Source organism: Neoarius graeffei, chromosome 20 (assembly GCF_027579695.1).
Source record: "Neoarius graeffei isolate fNeoGra1 chromosome 20, fNeoGra1.pri, whole genome shotgun sequence".
In the NCBI taxonomy this organism is placed as follows: domain Eukaryota; kingdom Metazoa; phylum Chordata; class Actinopteri; order Siluriformes; family Ariidae; genus Neoarius; species Neoarius graeffei.
This window is the reverse complement of record NC_083588.1, coordinates 38,223,782-38,237,044: the sequence shown is the minus strand read 5'-3', so window position 1 is coordinate 38,237,044 and position 13,263 is coordinate 38,223,782. Positions and strand designations below refer to the sequence as shown.

At 41.5% G+C, this 13,263-nt stretch overlaps 1 protein-coding gene across 7 annotated transcripts in view; it reads right to left on the bottom strand.

The window, feature by feature from the left end:
• The window catches only part of il12rb2l (interleukin 12 receptor, beta 2a, like), a 65,160-nt gene that overhangs the window by 7,758 nt on the left and 44,139 nt on the right, over positions 1–13,263 (bottom strand). For all 7 annotated transcript variants that reach the window (XM_060901648.1, XM_060901649.1, XM_060901652.1 and 4 more), the window contains 5 exons: positions 12,025–12,126; positions 11,627–11,764; positions 5,457–5,597; positions 2,772–2,850; positions 2,496–2,595 (listed from right to left, as the gene is read on the bottom strand). In XM_060901648.1, coding sequence (XP_060757631.1) covers positions 2,496–2,595; positions 2,772–2,850; positions 5,457–5,597; positions 11,627–11,764; positions 12,025–12,126 — 560 coding nt within the window. The remainder of the gene's footprint in view (positions 1–2,495; positions 2,596–2,771; positions 2,851–5,456; positions 5,598–11,626; positions 11,765–12,024; positions 12,127–13,263) is intronic.

Here is a 13,263-nt window from a genome sequence, read left to right as displayed (position 1 = left end):
AACATATTTTTGAAGCGCAGCAACGATGAACATGTGCAAGTTTCGATAAAATAGAACGGATGTGGGTACTTTTGTAAGAACTGTTATGATTGGCTTTTGTTCTCTCCCACACTCTTGTAAGAACTGTTATGATTGGCTATCATGCTCTCGCCAGCGATGTTTTGGCCAATTACATTGTAGATAACACGTATTCTACCGCGAGACTTAGCAAGACTAAAGATGGCGAAAATGTAAACATGTAACATCGTCGTAGGAATGAATTACGCTTGAGTATCACGAAGGAACATACCCCAACCCCCCTCAATAAATGAGAAAAAAAAAAAAACCTCAACGGATTTGGCATAATATAAAAAGGTTGATTTTTACTCAGAAAAAGCAGAAATCCTCCGAAAAGCGGAAAACTCTCATCCCTGAATAATAGAGCAAATGTCTGATAAATTAATATAGCTTGTCTATTATGCAGGCATACTTAGGCTAATAATAACAACATGAACGGTTTTTGAATAATGTTTTCCTGCTTTGAATGTTTATGTTCATTGTTTATTCCTGCCCATAGGTGTGGGAAAGATGCCACCTAAAAGAAAACTTAAATCAGCAGACTCTGGAAGGCTTCTTAAAGAGAAGTGGTGGTCAGTTGAAGTGCTTCAGAATAGTATTAAGATTCAGATTAATTTATTCATCCCAAAAGGGACATTGTTGCCAATTTCTTTTTCTTCAGATTATTTCAATGGTAGCACTTCTACCATAATTAACATAGCCCTACATGTGTTACACTGTTACTGCTGCAGTATGTGATTTAGTAAATTCCAATCATTTGCTACATGAATTAGACACGTTTGTTTTATAGTACCAGAAGAGGAACCATGCAGCTCCACTGCACTCCAAGACAGGGCAACAGTAGCCAGGTCCACAGGTTATATTTTTGTCGCTCTGACTGTTAAACAGGTTATAATGACCTGCAACCTCAGTCTGTCAGTTGAACGCAAGAAAAGAAAGATTTACTGCCATTTTACTTTGTATTTGAGTAAAGTGAATAAATAAAAATGGTCTGTGGAAAATACATTTAATCCTGGGAACTGCATGCGCAGGAGTTTGTGTTTACGACCACTCCTCCCCTCCCCGGCTGGCTACTTATTTGTCATAGCTGGCTAGTATGAGCCTTAGGCTGGGCAGACACTGTGCGATTTTTTCAATCGCTGTATTTAGCTGCTGCTCACACTGTACGAGTGAATCGCAGGGGTAAACAGCACGCAGCTTACGATTCCTGTTCTCACACTATACGATCCGATGCTCGGATGCGATCGGACTGCTCGCACTGTACTTCCATACTTCCAGATTCTTGTATCCGGAACTGCAACGTGAATAGTGTTGTGATGTTCGCGAACGAACCGATTCTTTTGAACGGCTCCTAGGCATGAACGATGAGAACCGAGTCTCGAGCTGGGGGAGCCGTTCCTTCTGTCGTTCTTTTTCTGTACTGTGTTTCAGATGGTTTATAATGTTGCTGTGTGATATTAATGATAATATTGTGGGAAAATTACTTTGCACGGACGTTCATTTAATTTATTCTATCGTCATTTTGTTTGTTCCATTTTTGTGTATTTTATTTATTTATCTGTTTTGTATCTCAGACTTAAATATTTTTGTAAAACAAGTGTTTTTCTATAAAATATTCTTGCGTTCTTGATAACTATGTTCTTGAGGGGGTTCTTTTTTTTTTTTTTTTACAGAAAAGCCGTTCTGCATGGACATTCATTGAAGCCCTCATTGTTTTTAATGGTTATTTATGAGCGTTTAGGGGTTACAATAATGTAAGTCTACGTTGCTTTATATAAAAGGTATGTCCAGAAATATTGATGTCACTGTCTAAGCAGAGGGATCTGGCTTCTTTAGACGCTGTCTTCTTAAAACTGAATAAATATTTTAAAAAAGAGCCAAATGAGCCAGTCTTTTGAACGGCTCTTTTCAGAGAACGGATCACAAAGATGCGGATCCCATCAAAGAGCCATAAATCCCATCTCTAAACGTGGAGGAGACCGGAAGTGCTGCTCAGTGTTTGTTTTCTCTTCCGTATCTGTGTTCGCGCATGTGCAGTGTGACAGGTTGAGGTAAATCGGCTCGTGACACTGCTTCAACAGTGCGACAGCCTCACGAGGGGCGACCAGGATTTCAAACATGTTTGATTTTCATCCGATCGATCGGGAGGAGGTCGTGAGGTGTTAATCGCTTGTCGTTACTCCATGTATACTACACGATCCGAGACGCACGATTGAGCCAAAAATCGGCCCGATCCTCCAAAATAGTCGCACGAGTGAAAATCGTGTCAAAATCGGGCCAAAAATCGCACAGTGTATGCCCAGCCTTAGTGGAAAGCCCTGATGATTCATCAGATAATTGCCAATTTCTTTGTCAGCTGATTCAAATGAGTTAGCACAGTCATACAAGACGTGCATCCCAGTTTAGTGAAATACACACAATACTTTTAATAGACTCACATTCACTCTGCCTGGATTGCTCATCTGTTTAAATGAAGTGCTGTTGGTGGGGTCCGGAATTTTGGACAACCTTTCGGATATCTTGGTCCTCGAACAGCACCTTAAAAACGGAAGTAGCCGTTCAGATATTGCAGTGGTATCAAGGACCTCGTTCCCCATCATTGTCAAAAATGGGGGGATAATAAGCTCCATGTATACAATCCAGGTGTCTTTAACAGGGCGATTCATTTTATTATAGAATATTAAAATACTATAAGAAATAAATTTCATACTTACAACACAACCAAAATGATTATGAATAGAGGTATGACAAAAGCGACTACAATCATGCCCAGCACTATTTGGGTAAGGTTATCTGAAGAGCAAAACACATAAGAGAATTACAAATTAGTCCCTATCCACTACACAGAAGTCACAGCAACATAAACAAGATGAGTACAGTGGGGAAACTACGCGAGATAGATTGATGCTTAGTCAGAACTTCATACACAACTGTGTGTGAAAAACAATCCGTCTGGAATCAGAGATTTTTCATATGTGACATAGCTTACTGTTACACTGATGTCCTTAGAAATTAATGAAAGGACAAAAGAAACCTACCCAAAATCAGACTAATTAATTATTGGCTGAAGGCAAAGTGAATATCGGTGATCATTATACATACAGGCCACTTTTCCATGGAATAAAAACATGCATTCTATTCCCGTCTAGTGGGTTTATTGACGGCATGCAATATTATCATATCGCTTATCCTCCGTGTATTACACCACTCTCCCCAATGGAGAATGAGCGTGCAATATTGTTATAATATTGCACACTGTCAAGACATGACGTCACACGTCAGAGCTCATGCGACGATCCAATGACAAAACTTTTCTGCTGCGCATATGCACAATCATTTCTTTGTCGTCCGGGAGAGAGAGAAGACGGGGTTCATCCAGTGCTAGGTTTAAACGCTAAATAAATAAACAAACTGAAAAGTAAAGACGCGCTAAACACCCGAAAGGTTACCAAAACTTCACTGTATATTCTTCACGCATATTTACAAGAGAAAAACAAACCAGACATCAAAAAACTGGAAAAGAGACGTCAGAGATGAAAAACTTCTGTGCTAGCGAGTGACCGACAATTTGTAAACAAACATGGCTGCGAGGTTTGCTTCGTTAAAAGCGGAAGATTTTGAAGGAATTTTGGCTGCCAGGTCGCTCCGTTGTGTGTAGGTGTCGACGATGATTTTAAAAGTAACTAATGCAGTGTTCACACTTATACCGGTACGAAAGTGGTATAACTGTATCGATACAAAGTATACCGGTACAGTTTAGTGCATCTGTCCACACTAGCGAGAAATGTTTGCGGTTTTCTTTCACGGTAGTTGAAATGAGTGCGCGCGAAATGTTTCCGTGGTTACCGAGTAACTTCCTTCCGAGAATATATGGCGGAGGAAACGACGTGTGTGCTTTTTGTTGTCAATGTACAGTCTGTATTTCTGGTGGTCATTTATTCAGTCGAATCGTATAAAACGCGCGAGGCAGTTGAGAAAGAAACAAACGAATCTCTGTTCTTCACTATTTTATTCAGCGAAGACATCGATTGAGGTGTGTGACTTTGCGCATTATATTTGTATCGATACAGAGCCGCTTCATCTGTCCACACTACAGCGAAGCGCTACAGTACCGGTACGAAACTCATACATTTGTGGGTTTCGTACCAATACAGTTATACCGCTACAGCACCAGTGCAGTTGCTAGTGTGGACAGGTGTTGCGGTACGAAAGTAGTTTCGTATCGGTACAAAATCCCTAGTGTGGACAGGGTATTAGTTAGAGGGATAATAATAATGGCATTGACCGTTAGCAGTGGCCTTCGCTAGCATTGGCCTGCACCAACACTACACCAGCTAGAAGGTAACTGGACTGCCGCGCTAACAGCACTGAGTCACAGGTAAGCTAGCATTGGCCTTTAAGAATACTGACATGAAGAGTGTGTATGCATAATAATAATAATAATAATGGCTTTTTTCATGGTCTATCAGATGTATTCCATTCAGCTAGCATGATCTTGAACGCGTCTTCGACTCGTTCAAGATCATGCTAGCTGAATGGAATACATCTGATAGACCACTCAAAGCCAGCCAATATTATTTAAATAATAACCGAGACAAAGTCGGGGTTATTATTCACCGATATTCACTGAGCCGGAGGTGGATAATTGTTTTAGTATAAATACACAGGTGGTGATTATTTAAAATCATTTAAAAAAATAACTTCTTCCAAACTTCAAAAGCGGTATGCAAATGCAATAAAGGCACACGCAGACTTGTGTCACTTATCTATGTGGAGTCACAAAAAATACTTTGTTTTGAAATAGATAAAATAAATTGCAACTCCACCTTCCCTTTGAATAGTTTCAGACCAAACTTCGTAGCATCTTTAGTGCTTTTAAGAACAGTGTTTTCTTTCATAATTTGTAATTCTCGCTCACTTACGGTGACAAAGCAATTGGCTGCCATTTCAATGAGTCGCTTGAGATGGTTATCGAGAAATAGTCCGAATTTCACGTCCAATCGGTGCACGCAATTTTCTATAAAAATCACCTGCGTATTTATACTACTTGAACATAAAGTCAGACTATTTGCTAGGGGAAAGACTAATTAAAGTGACGCTGCATGAGGGATGCCATGGCCTAATGGTTAGAGAAGCAGCCTTGGGACCAAAAAGTCATTGGTTCAAATCCCTGGACCAGCAGGAATAACTGAAGTGCCCTTGAGCAAGGCATCTAATCCCTAACTGCTCCCCAGTCTGCTCTGGGTATGTTTGACGTTGCTCTGGATAAGAGCATCTGATAAACACCGTTAATGTAATGCAGTTAAAATTTGACAAAACTACTGAAGCTTTTGTTCTGGCTAGCATCGTTCACAAATATGTATAAATAGGAAGTGAGGCTGTTAAGGGGAAAGAGATACCAGGTGAAGTTGTGGTGAAAGAGACAGTTGTCCTCTTTCCCTCTCCAGCAGTCGTCTTGGCGCTGATCCACACTTCATACTGTTGGTCAGGATTCAGATTATAGAGTTGGTAACTGCTCTGACTGCTGCTCACGTTGTACACTGTGTTAAAGACAGAAACCTTCAATCACTGATTTCAAAATGATCGAGCCCACCATTTATTGTTACAAACCTACCAGACTCGAAAACACAAACAAGTTGTTGTCAGAATCAGATCAGCAATGTGCCACGATGTAAACATGATTATTGGTTACATGGAGAGTTCATGGACATCTTTACAACTAGATATAGAGATGAAAGTGGAGCAAAGAAAAAAAAAATCCTGAACTTTTGAAAGTTAAACTAAGATGGGGGCGGGGCAACGTCCCCCGAAAAAATTAATAACACGCAAAACCCTGCATTCTAGTGCATTTTAGTACTTATTTTCACTAAAACAAGTTATAACTTTTAAGGCTTTTTCTTTCATGTACATTAATGATAAATTTGATATTTTTGACATGTTAAATTCCCCTAGTTAATGAGTAATTTTCAGGAGTGCATTTAGAAAACGCGGTGACTTTCCTGGCTACACAGTTCATTACGTTGGGAAAAAAAAAAGGACAGTTGAAGGTAAACTCCGCAAAATCCCAAAACAGTGCTGTTAAAAAGTAAAGGTCTGTTAGAGTTTCTAAAGCTTTCAGGTTTCAATGTTGGGGACATTGAGCCTCGTTTATCAATCTTTTAACAGAGCTGTGCGTTTGCAGAAGCTAACGTGAACTAAACATTTCCAATTCATATTTATGCGAGTTGAAGCCAATTGTTTACATTAGTTCGTATTGTCTGTAAATTTAAAGGGCTGATGACACAAACATGACTCTATGCAATTTCTTAAATAAACTATACAACATGGCAAACATGTTAGATTTCTGTTATTACGTGAAAAGAAACTGTTACGCAAATATCCAACTTTTAATTGCACAGCGCAAGAAAACTGGGTCCGTGGCTCGCGGCCATGTTGTGACGTCAGCGGAAGAACACGCTGCGGTTCACTGGCTGTTCTACTCTGGTTCTCAATGGAAATGGCGCATGAAAACGCCGGTGAACTCTAGTGCTAGCTTTTCCTCTTCTGGGAGTCTAGAATTGTGTTGATCTCTTCTGAATAGAATCTATGATAGCCTACCCTCTTTACCCTTTGCCTCTCGTTGCTAGGCGGGAGTTACATGAAAGCCGCAAGCTTTCACAAGCAAATACATGACTGATATCACACCGACTTTATGATTACATTTATGATTATCATGTAGAATCTATAGCTCTACGTACCTTTATCTTATGTCGTTTCACAACACATGTTCTGACAGGAGGACTGTCTTTGGATCCGGCATAGCTACTAGTAGACCCCCTCCGGAATACTGGCAGTGTTGCCAGATTGGGAGGTTTCCCGCCCAGTTGGGCGGTTTCAAGTGCATTTTGGTGGGTTTTGAACATATTTTGGGCTGGAAAACTTCAGCAGTATCTGGCAATAGATACGTTTTCCAGCCCAAAATATGTTCAAAACCCACTAAAAAATGCACTTGAAACCGCCCAACTGGGCGGGAAACCTCCCAATCTGGCAACACTGTGTAGGCACTGCTGATGGCAGCAACACACGTTTGTGCTGAACTGAACACCCAAGAGATTCTTTTAAGCTGGGAAGGGTGTCAAAACAATCCAAATCGAAGTGTTCAGAGCACAGGACGGATGTTGGTGAGGGCTCCCACTTGTCACGAGTGCGCCTGACTTGCTTCACCCACTTCGCATGCAGCTCAGGATCTCTGGGAAACTTGAATAAACTTACCCCATCCTTGTGGGTTTTGGAGCAAAAGCCGGCAACACAACGCGAAGGCATAATAACTATATATATATATATATATATATATATATATATATATATATATATATAAAATGTATAATAATGTATAATAAAAATACTAATAATGATAAACTGAACACCTGTCGCATCAACAACAAACTGGTAAGTTAGGAGGAAGGTTCTTTCGCCGACGTCATATAGCTCCTCCTCCTCCTCCTTCGTCTCCTGGGTGCTGCAGCCCCGTCAAATTTGCCCAGAGAGCTGCGTTTATCATAACTTGTAAAATAGGTGCCTTCGTGAATTAATATATGGATCATCGGGAATTACTTATGTTATAAAACATCGCCAAAGATGTCAAAAACGTGTCATCAGCACTTTAAAAACACTCCAATGAATACCAAATTTCTCATGTAAATCAGGGGCGTAGCTAGGATTTTTCAAAGGGGGGGGCACACTGACTGGCAGCCTGAGTACATCATGTAACAAAAAATAAATTACCATTGCTAGTTTTAGGGAGCTTAGAAACTGGCTCTTCCATTATTGCTGTTTCTTCCACGTTTTCTTGATGTTGTGTTCTAGAAACGGCACTAAAACTTCGCTTCGAAGCCACAAAATGCAACTTTGATGGAAAAAAGATATAATAAATTGCTTACCTCTCTTCACGTCGAAAGAAGGAGGAAAGTTTTGCTTGTTTTGACATGGCGAATTATTAACACGAGGAAATACTCGTAATTCGCAACTAAAAAGACTGCAGCTACACTGGCAGCTTGAACATGCTTTCTAGTGCGATTGTGTTGCGCAGAACGGTGTCAGTCCTGCGCGCCTTAGCTCGTGCACCTGAAGGCGCGCGCACTGTTAAAGAACAGCTGTCTTTAATCAATGAACCATGTTTAAGCTATTTAAGGACCACGCCCATGCAAGGATGATGCGAAGTATTACACCGCGTCTAGGAATGCGAAAAATCCGAAAAATAAATTTCTCCATTCGGGAAACCAGAGACTTTCATGAGTTTTGTCAAATATCTGGATTTCCGGGTAAATCCGGAAGACTTATCTATACAGATAAGCAATGTCTCGATGAGAAACTACTGTGAGATGAAATACCAATGTTAAATCACAAAAATGCTTAGGGAATTTAAACATTAATTACAGTAGAAATAAATGTTGTAGGATCTAAACGATTATTAGAGGGCTAATAAACTTGTTTGGGTTTGTACAGAAATAAAAATGGCTGTACACACATACATTTCATATTACAAGTGTGATGGACTCTACAGCTGGTGACCTCATTATTTAAATCCTTGGGCGGGTACAACAAAAATAATCCATCATATCGTCCGGATTACAAGTTTGAATCCTGACAATGCCACAGCCATCCGTGGCCATGAGGCAAGAGCTCAAAATAGGTCATGCTCTCTGGTTGGGAGGAATGCCATACTTTCTCTTCCCTGTCAATCGAACTGCCACTAGCCAAAATCACAGGCGTCTGTGAGTTCACGCATGCAGGACAGAGCAGATAGCTCTTTATAGTGTATTATGCTGCTCTGTGACAGTGAATGAGCAGCAGTTTGAAAAGAAGCATAGGTTGGATTCATGGGTGTTGGAGGAAGCGTGTGCTTGCAACACCCTTGCCACATAATGGGGGATTTAGGTAGTGAGTAGATGGGAATTGGCAAGCCCAAATTGGAGAGAAAAGGGGGGGGGGAATGCTAGTGCTGGGGTGGACAAATCATTCATTAGCTAGGCCACTGAGCAAGTGAAAGTACCCAGTCCTGTGTTATTACCCAGAATAAATAGCAGCAACTAACTCAAAACTGTGCCAAGCTAATTATGTACATTATGCAGACAAAGGAATAGGAGTACTTGAATCCTGGGAAGAAGTGACCGTGTAGTCATCACCTTTATCCTCCTCTCATGTGTTGGTTTTTGCTTGATAGTGTTTAAATGTGACGTGACCGCATGTTGTCCAAGCATTAGAATTACAGTTTGTGTGTTGTACTGTATTTCCATCTACCTTTGCATTCCTGACTTTGGGATGATCTAGAATCTGTTCAGGATAATAACTGTCTAATAAACGCACGGTAGTTCCTTCCAGGTAATAGCCAGACCATGTCCTCAAGTCTAGTGTGTACTGTAATATAGCAGGTGGTAGGAAAAGAGTCTTGTGAACCAGGAAAGCCTTGCTTTACACCACCAGGTATTTTATTAGGAACCTTAAAGTAATACTGCATAGTTCCTCTCTTTGCTCTCAAAACAGCTTCAGTTTTTCATGGCACGATTCCACAAGATGTTGGAAACATTCCTGTGAAATTTTGGTCTTTTTTTTTGACAGGATTGAATCACGGGGCGGCACGGTGGTGTAGTGGTTAGCGCTGTCGCCTCACAGCAAGAAGGTCCGGGTTCGAGCCCCGTGGCCGGCGAGGGCCTTTCTGTGTGGAGTTTGCATGTTCTCCCCGTGGGTTTCCTCCGGGTGCTCCGGTTTCCCCCACAGTCCAAAGACATGCAGGTTAGGTTAACTGGTGGCTCTAAATTGAGCGTAGGTGTGAATGCGAGTGTGAATGGTTGTCTGTGTCTATGTGTCAGCCCTGTGATGACCTGGCGACTTGTCCAGGGTGTACCCCGCCTTTCGCCCGTAGTCAGCTGGGATAGGCTCCAGCTTGCCTGCGACCCTGTAGAACAGGATAAAGCGGCTACAGATAATGAGATGAGGATTGAATCACGCAATTCCTGCATATTTTTCAGGTGCACTGTCATGATGTGAATCTCCCGTTCTACCACATCCCGAAGGTGTTCTATTGGATACAGAGCCAGTGATTGGGAAGGCCACTGAAGAATATTGAACATTGCCATGCTCATGAAGCCAGTCTGAGACGACTTTTGCTTTGTGACACAATGCATTATCATGCTGGAAGTAGCCATTAGAAGATGGGTAAATTGTGGCCATGAAGAGATACACATGGTGTGCAACAATATTCAAATATGCTGTGGCTTTCAAGCGATGATTGATTAGTATTCCTGGGCCAAAAACGTGCCAAGGAAACACACCCTACACTATTATACCACCTCCACCAGCCTGGACTGTTGACAGGCCAGGTTGGGTCCATGGATTTATGCTGTTGACGCAAAATAGTGACCCTATTATCTGTGTGCCTCAGCAGAAATCAAGCTCCATCAGACCAGGCTATGTTTTTCCAGTCTTCAACTATCCGGTTTTGGTGAGCCTGTTTCCACTTCAGCTTTCTGTTCTTGGCTGACAGAATTGGAACCTGATGTGGTCTTCTGCTGTTGTAGCCCATCCACCTCAAGGTTCGACGTGTTGTGCATTCTGAGATGCTTTTCTGCGCATCACAATTGTACAGAGTGGTTATCCAGGTTACTGTAGTCTTTATGTCAGTTTGAACCAGTCTGGCCTTTCTCTGCTGACACCTCTTATCAAAAAGGCATTTCCGTCCGCAGAACCGCTGCTCACTGGATGTTTTTTCTTTACTGCCCCATTCTGGGTGGCACGGTGGTGTAGTGGTTAGCGCTGTCGCCTCACAGCAAGAAGATCCGCGTTCGAGCCCCGTGGCCGGCGAGGGCCTTTCTGTGCGGAGTTTGCATGTTCTCCCCGTGTCTGCGTGGGTTTCCTCCGGGTGCTCCGGTTTCCCCCACAGTCCAAAGACATGCAGGTTAGGCTAATTGGTGGCTCTAAATTGACCGTAGGTGAGAATGGTTGATCTGGCGACTTGTCCAGGGTGTACCTCGGCTCTCGCCTATAGTCCGCTGGGATAGGCTCCAGCTTGCCTGCGACCCTGCACAGGATAAGCGGTTACGGATAATGGATGGATCCCCCATTCTGTGTAAACTCAAGAGACTGTTGTGTGTAAAACTCTCAGGTCAGAGGTGATTACTCAAACCAGCCCATCTGGCACAAACAATCATACCACAGTCAAAATCACCGAGATCACATTTTTTTCTCCCATTCTGATGGTCGATGTGAACGCTATCTGAAGTTGCTGATTTCATGCACTGCACTGCTACTACATGACTAGCTGATTAGAGGATTGCTTGACTGCTCCAGGAGTGCATAAACCAACTGGTGTTGTATTTAAGCACAATAAATTAAAATGATTATTTTTTGAAAGTCAGTAGGAAATTGGCCTGGTTGTTAGACAAGTAAAAAAACAACAAAAAAGACCCAAACAAAAAAGTTATATCGACAGTCGACTGAACCTGCTTATCCACCAGGTAACTGTCAATGAAAGTCTGTTCTGATTTGTCCACCCCTGTTGTGAGTCACCGGGTCTTGAAAGTCATGTACTCACCATTGACACCATTACAGAAGCCCACTACGTATTGCACAATATGTCCTTGGCTCTGATTCAGTGGAATAGGTGTCCATGTCAAGTTTACACTAAACTGAGAGGTAAGTATAGCCTGGAAGTCTGTGACTTCTGGTGGCACTGTGGGGGGGAGGGGGAAAAAAAAAAAGGAGACATTAGCAAAATTTCGGACTAATTTCAGAGTAAAAAACGACAGTGGTGCCCAATTCTGAAATTCTTAGTGCATATTTAACTCTGTAAAACTCCAAAAATGATTGCAATTATAATCTTCATTTTGTGAATGTCAGTGAATAAAATCTAATATCTGATGTAAATCAACAAATTTAGCATATATCATTTTGCAAAATATGAGTGAAGTGGTGTTACTAAATAAATTATACCTCCTTCAACGGTGTAGGCAATGGTAGACCCGAGTAAACAGCTGCTGTTGTTGACAATCGCAAACAGAGATACGTTGTAGGCTGTGTAGTTTGACAATGGACCTGAAGATGGAGACAAAGGCTAAATGTGAGGCGTCAGCTGTCTCATCACTGATATCTGAACAGGTCATCTGAAAACAAAATCTAAGTGATGGATCATGAAGCATAACGTGCAATACAAACATTAACGAAACCTTTCAGATTTTTTTTTTACCTCCTTTCACATCTCCTTTTTCTAGCTGTTATTTAATTGGACTGTAAAGTGACCGAGAGTGTGAGAAAGGCACTGTCTATTCATACACTACCGTTCAAAAGTTTGGGGTCACTTTGAAATGTCCTTATTTTTGAAAGAAAAGCACTGTTCTTTTCAATGAAGATCACTTTAAACTAATCAGAAATCCACTCTATACATTGCTAATGTGGTAAATGACTATTCTAGCTGCAAATGTCTGGTTTTTGGTGCAATAGGTGTATAGGTGTATAGAGGCCCATTTCCAGCAACTCTCACTCCAGTGTTCTAATGGTACAATGTGTTTGCTCATTGCCTCAGAAGGTGCTACCAACCTATATTGTGTAATGGAATGTTAAGTGTAAATTCCCCATGTTCATATTGCTCCTTATCTTTTTTCCTTGTGTGTTTTTTTTTTTTTACATCTTCTTTAATTGCCAAAATCAAAATGTACGCAACCTTAGGCAATAAGATGAGAATTTCTTACTGTAATGCAAAAATGTACATGCCTTAATAAAAAATAAATGTCAAAAAAAAAGAAGGCTAATGGATGATTAGAAAACCCTTGTACAATCATGTTAGCACAGCTGAAAACAGTTGAGCTCTTTAGAGAAGCTATAAAACTGACCTTCCTTTGAGCAGATTGAGTTTCTGGAGCATCACATTTGTGGGGTCGATTAAATGCTCAAAATCTCATTCTCATCTCATCTGTAGCCGCTTTATCCTTCTACAGGGTCGCAGGCAAGCTGGAGCCTATCCCAGCTGACTACGGGCGAAAGGCGGGGTACACCCTGGACAAGTCGCCAGGTCATCACAGGGCTGACACATAGACACAGACAACCATTCACACTCACATTCACACCTACGCTCAATTTAGAGTCACCAGTTAACCTAACCTGCATGTCTTTGGACTGTGGGGGAAACCGGAGCACCCGGAGGAAACCCACGCGGACACGGGGAGAACATGCAAA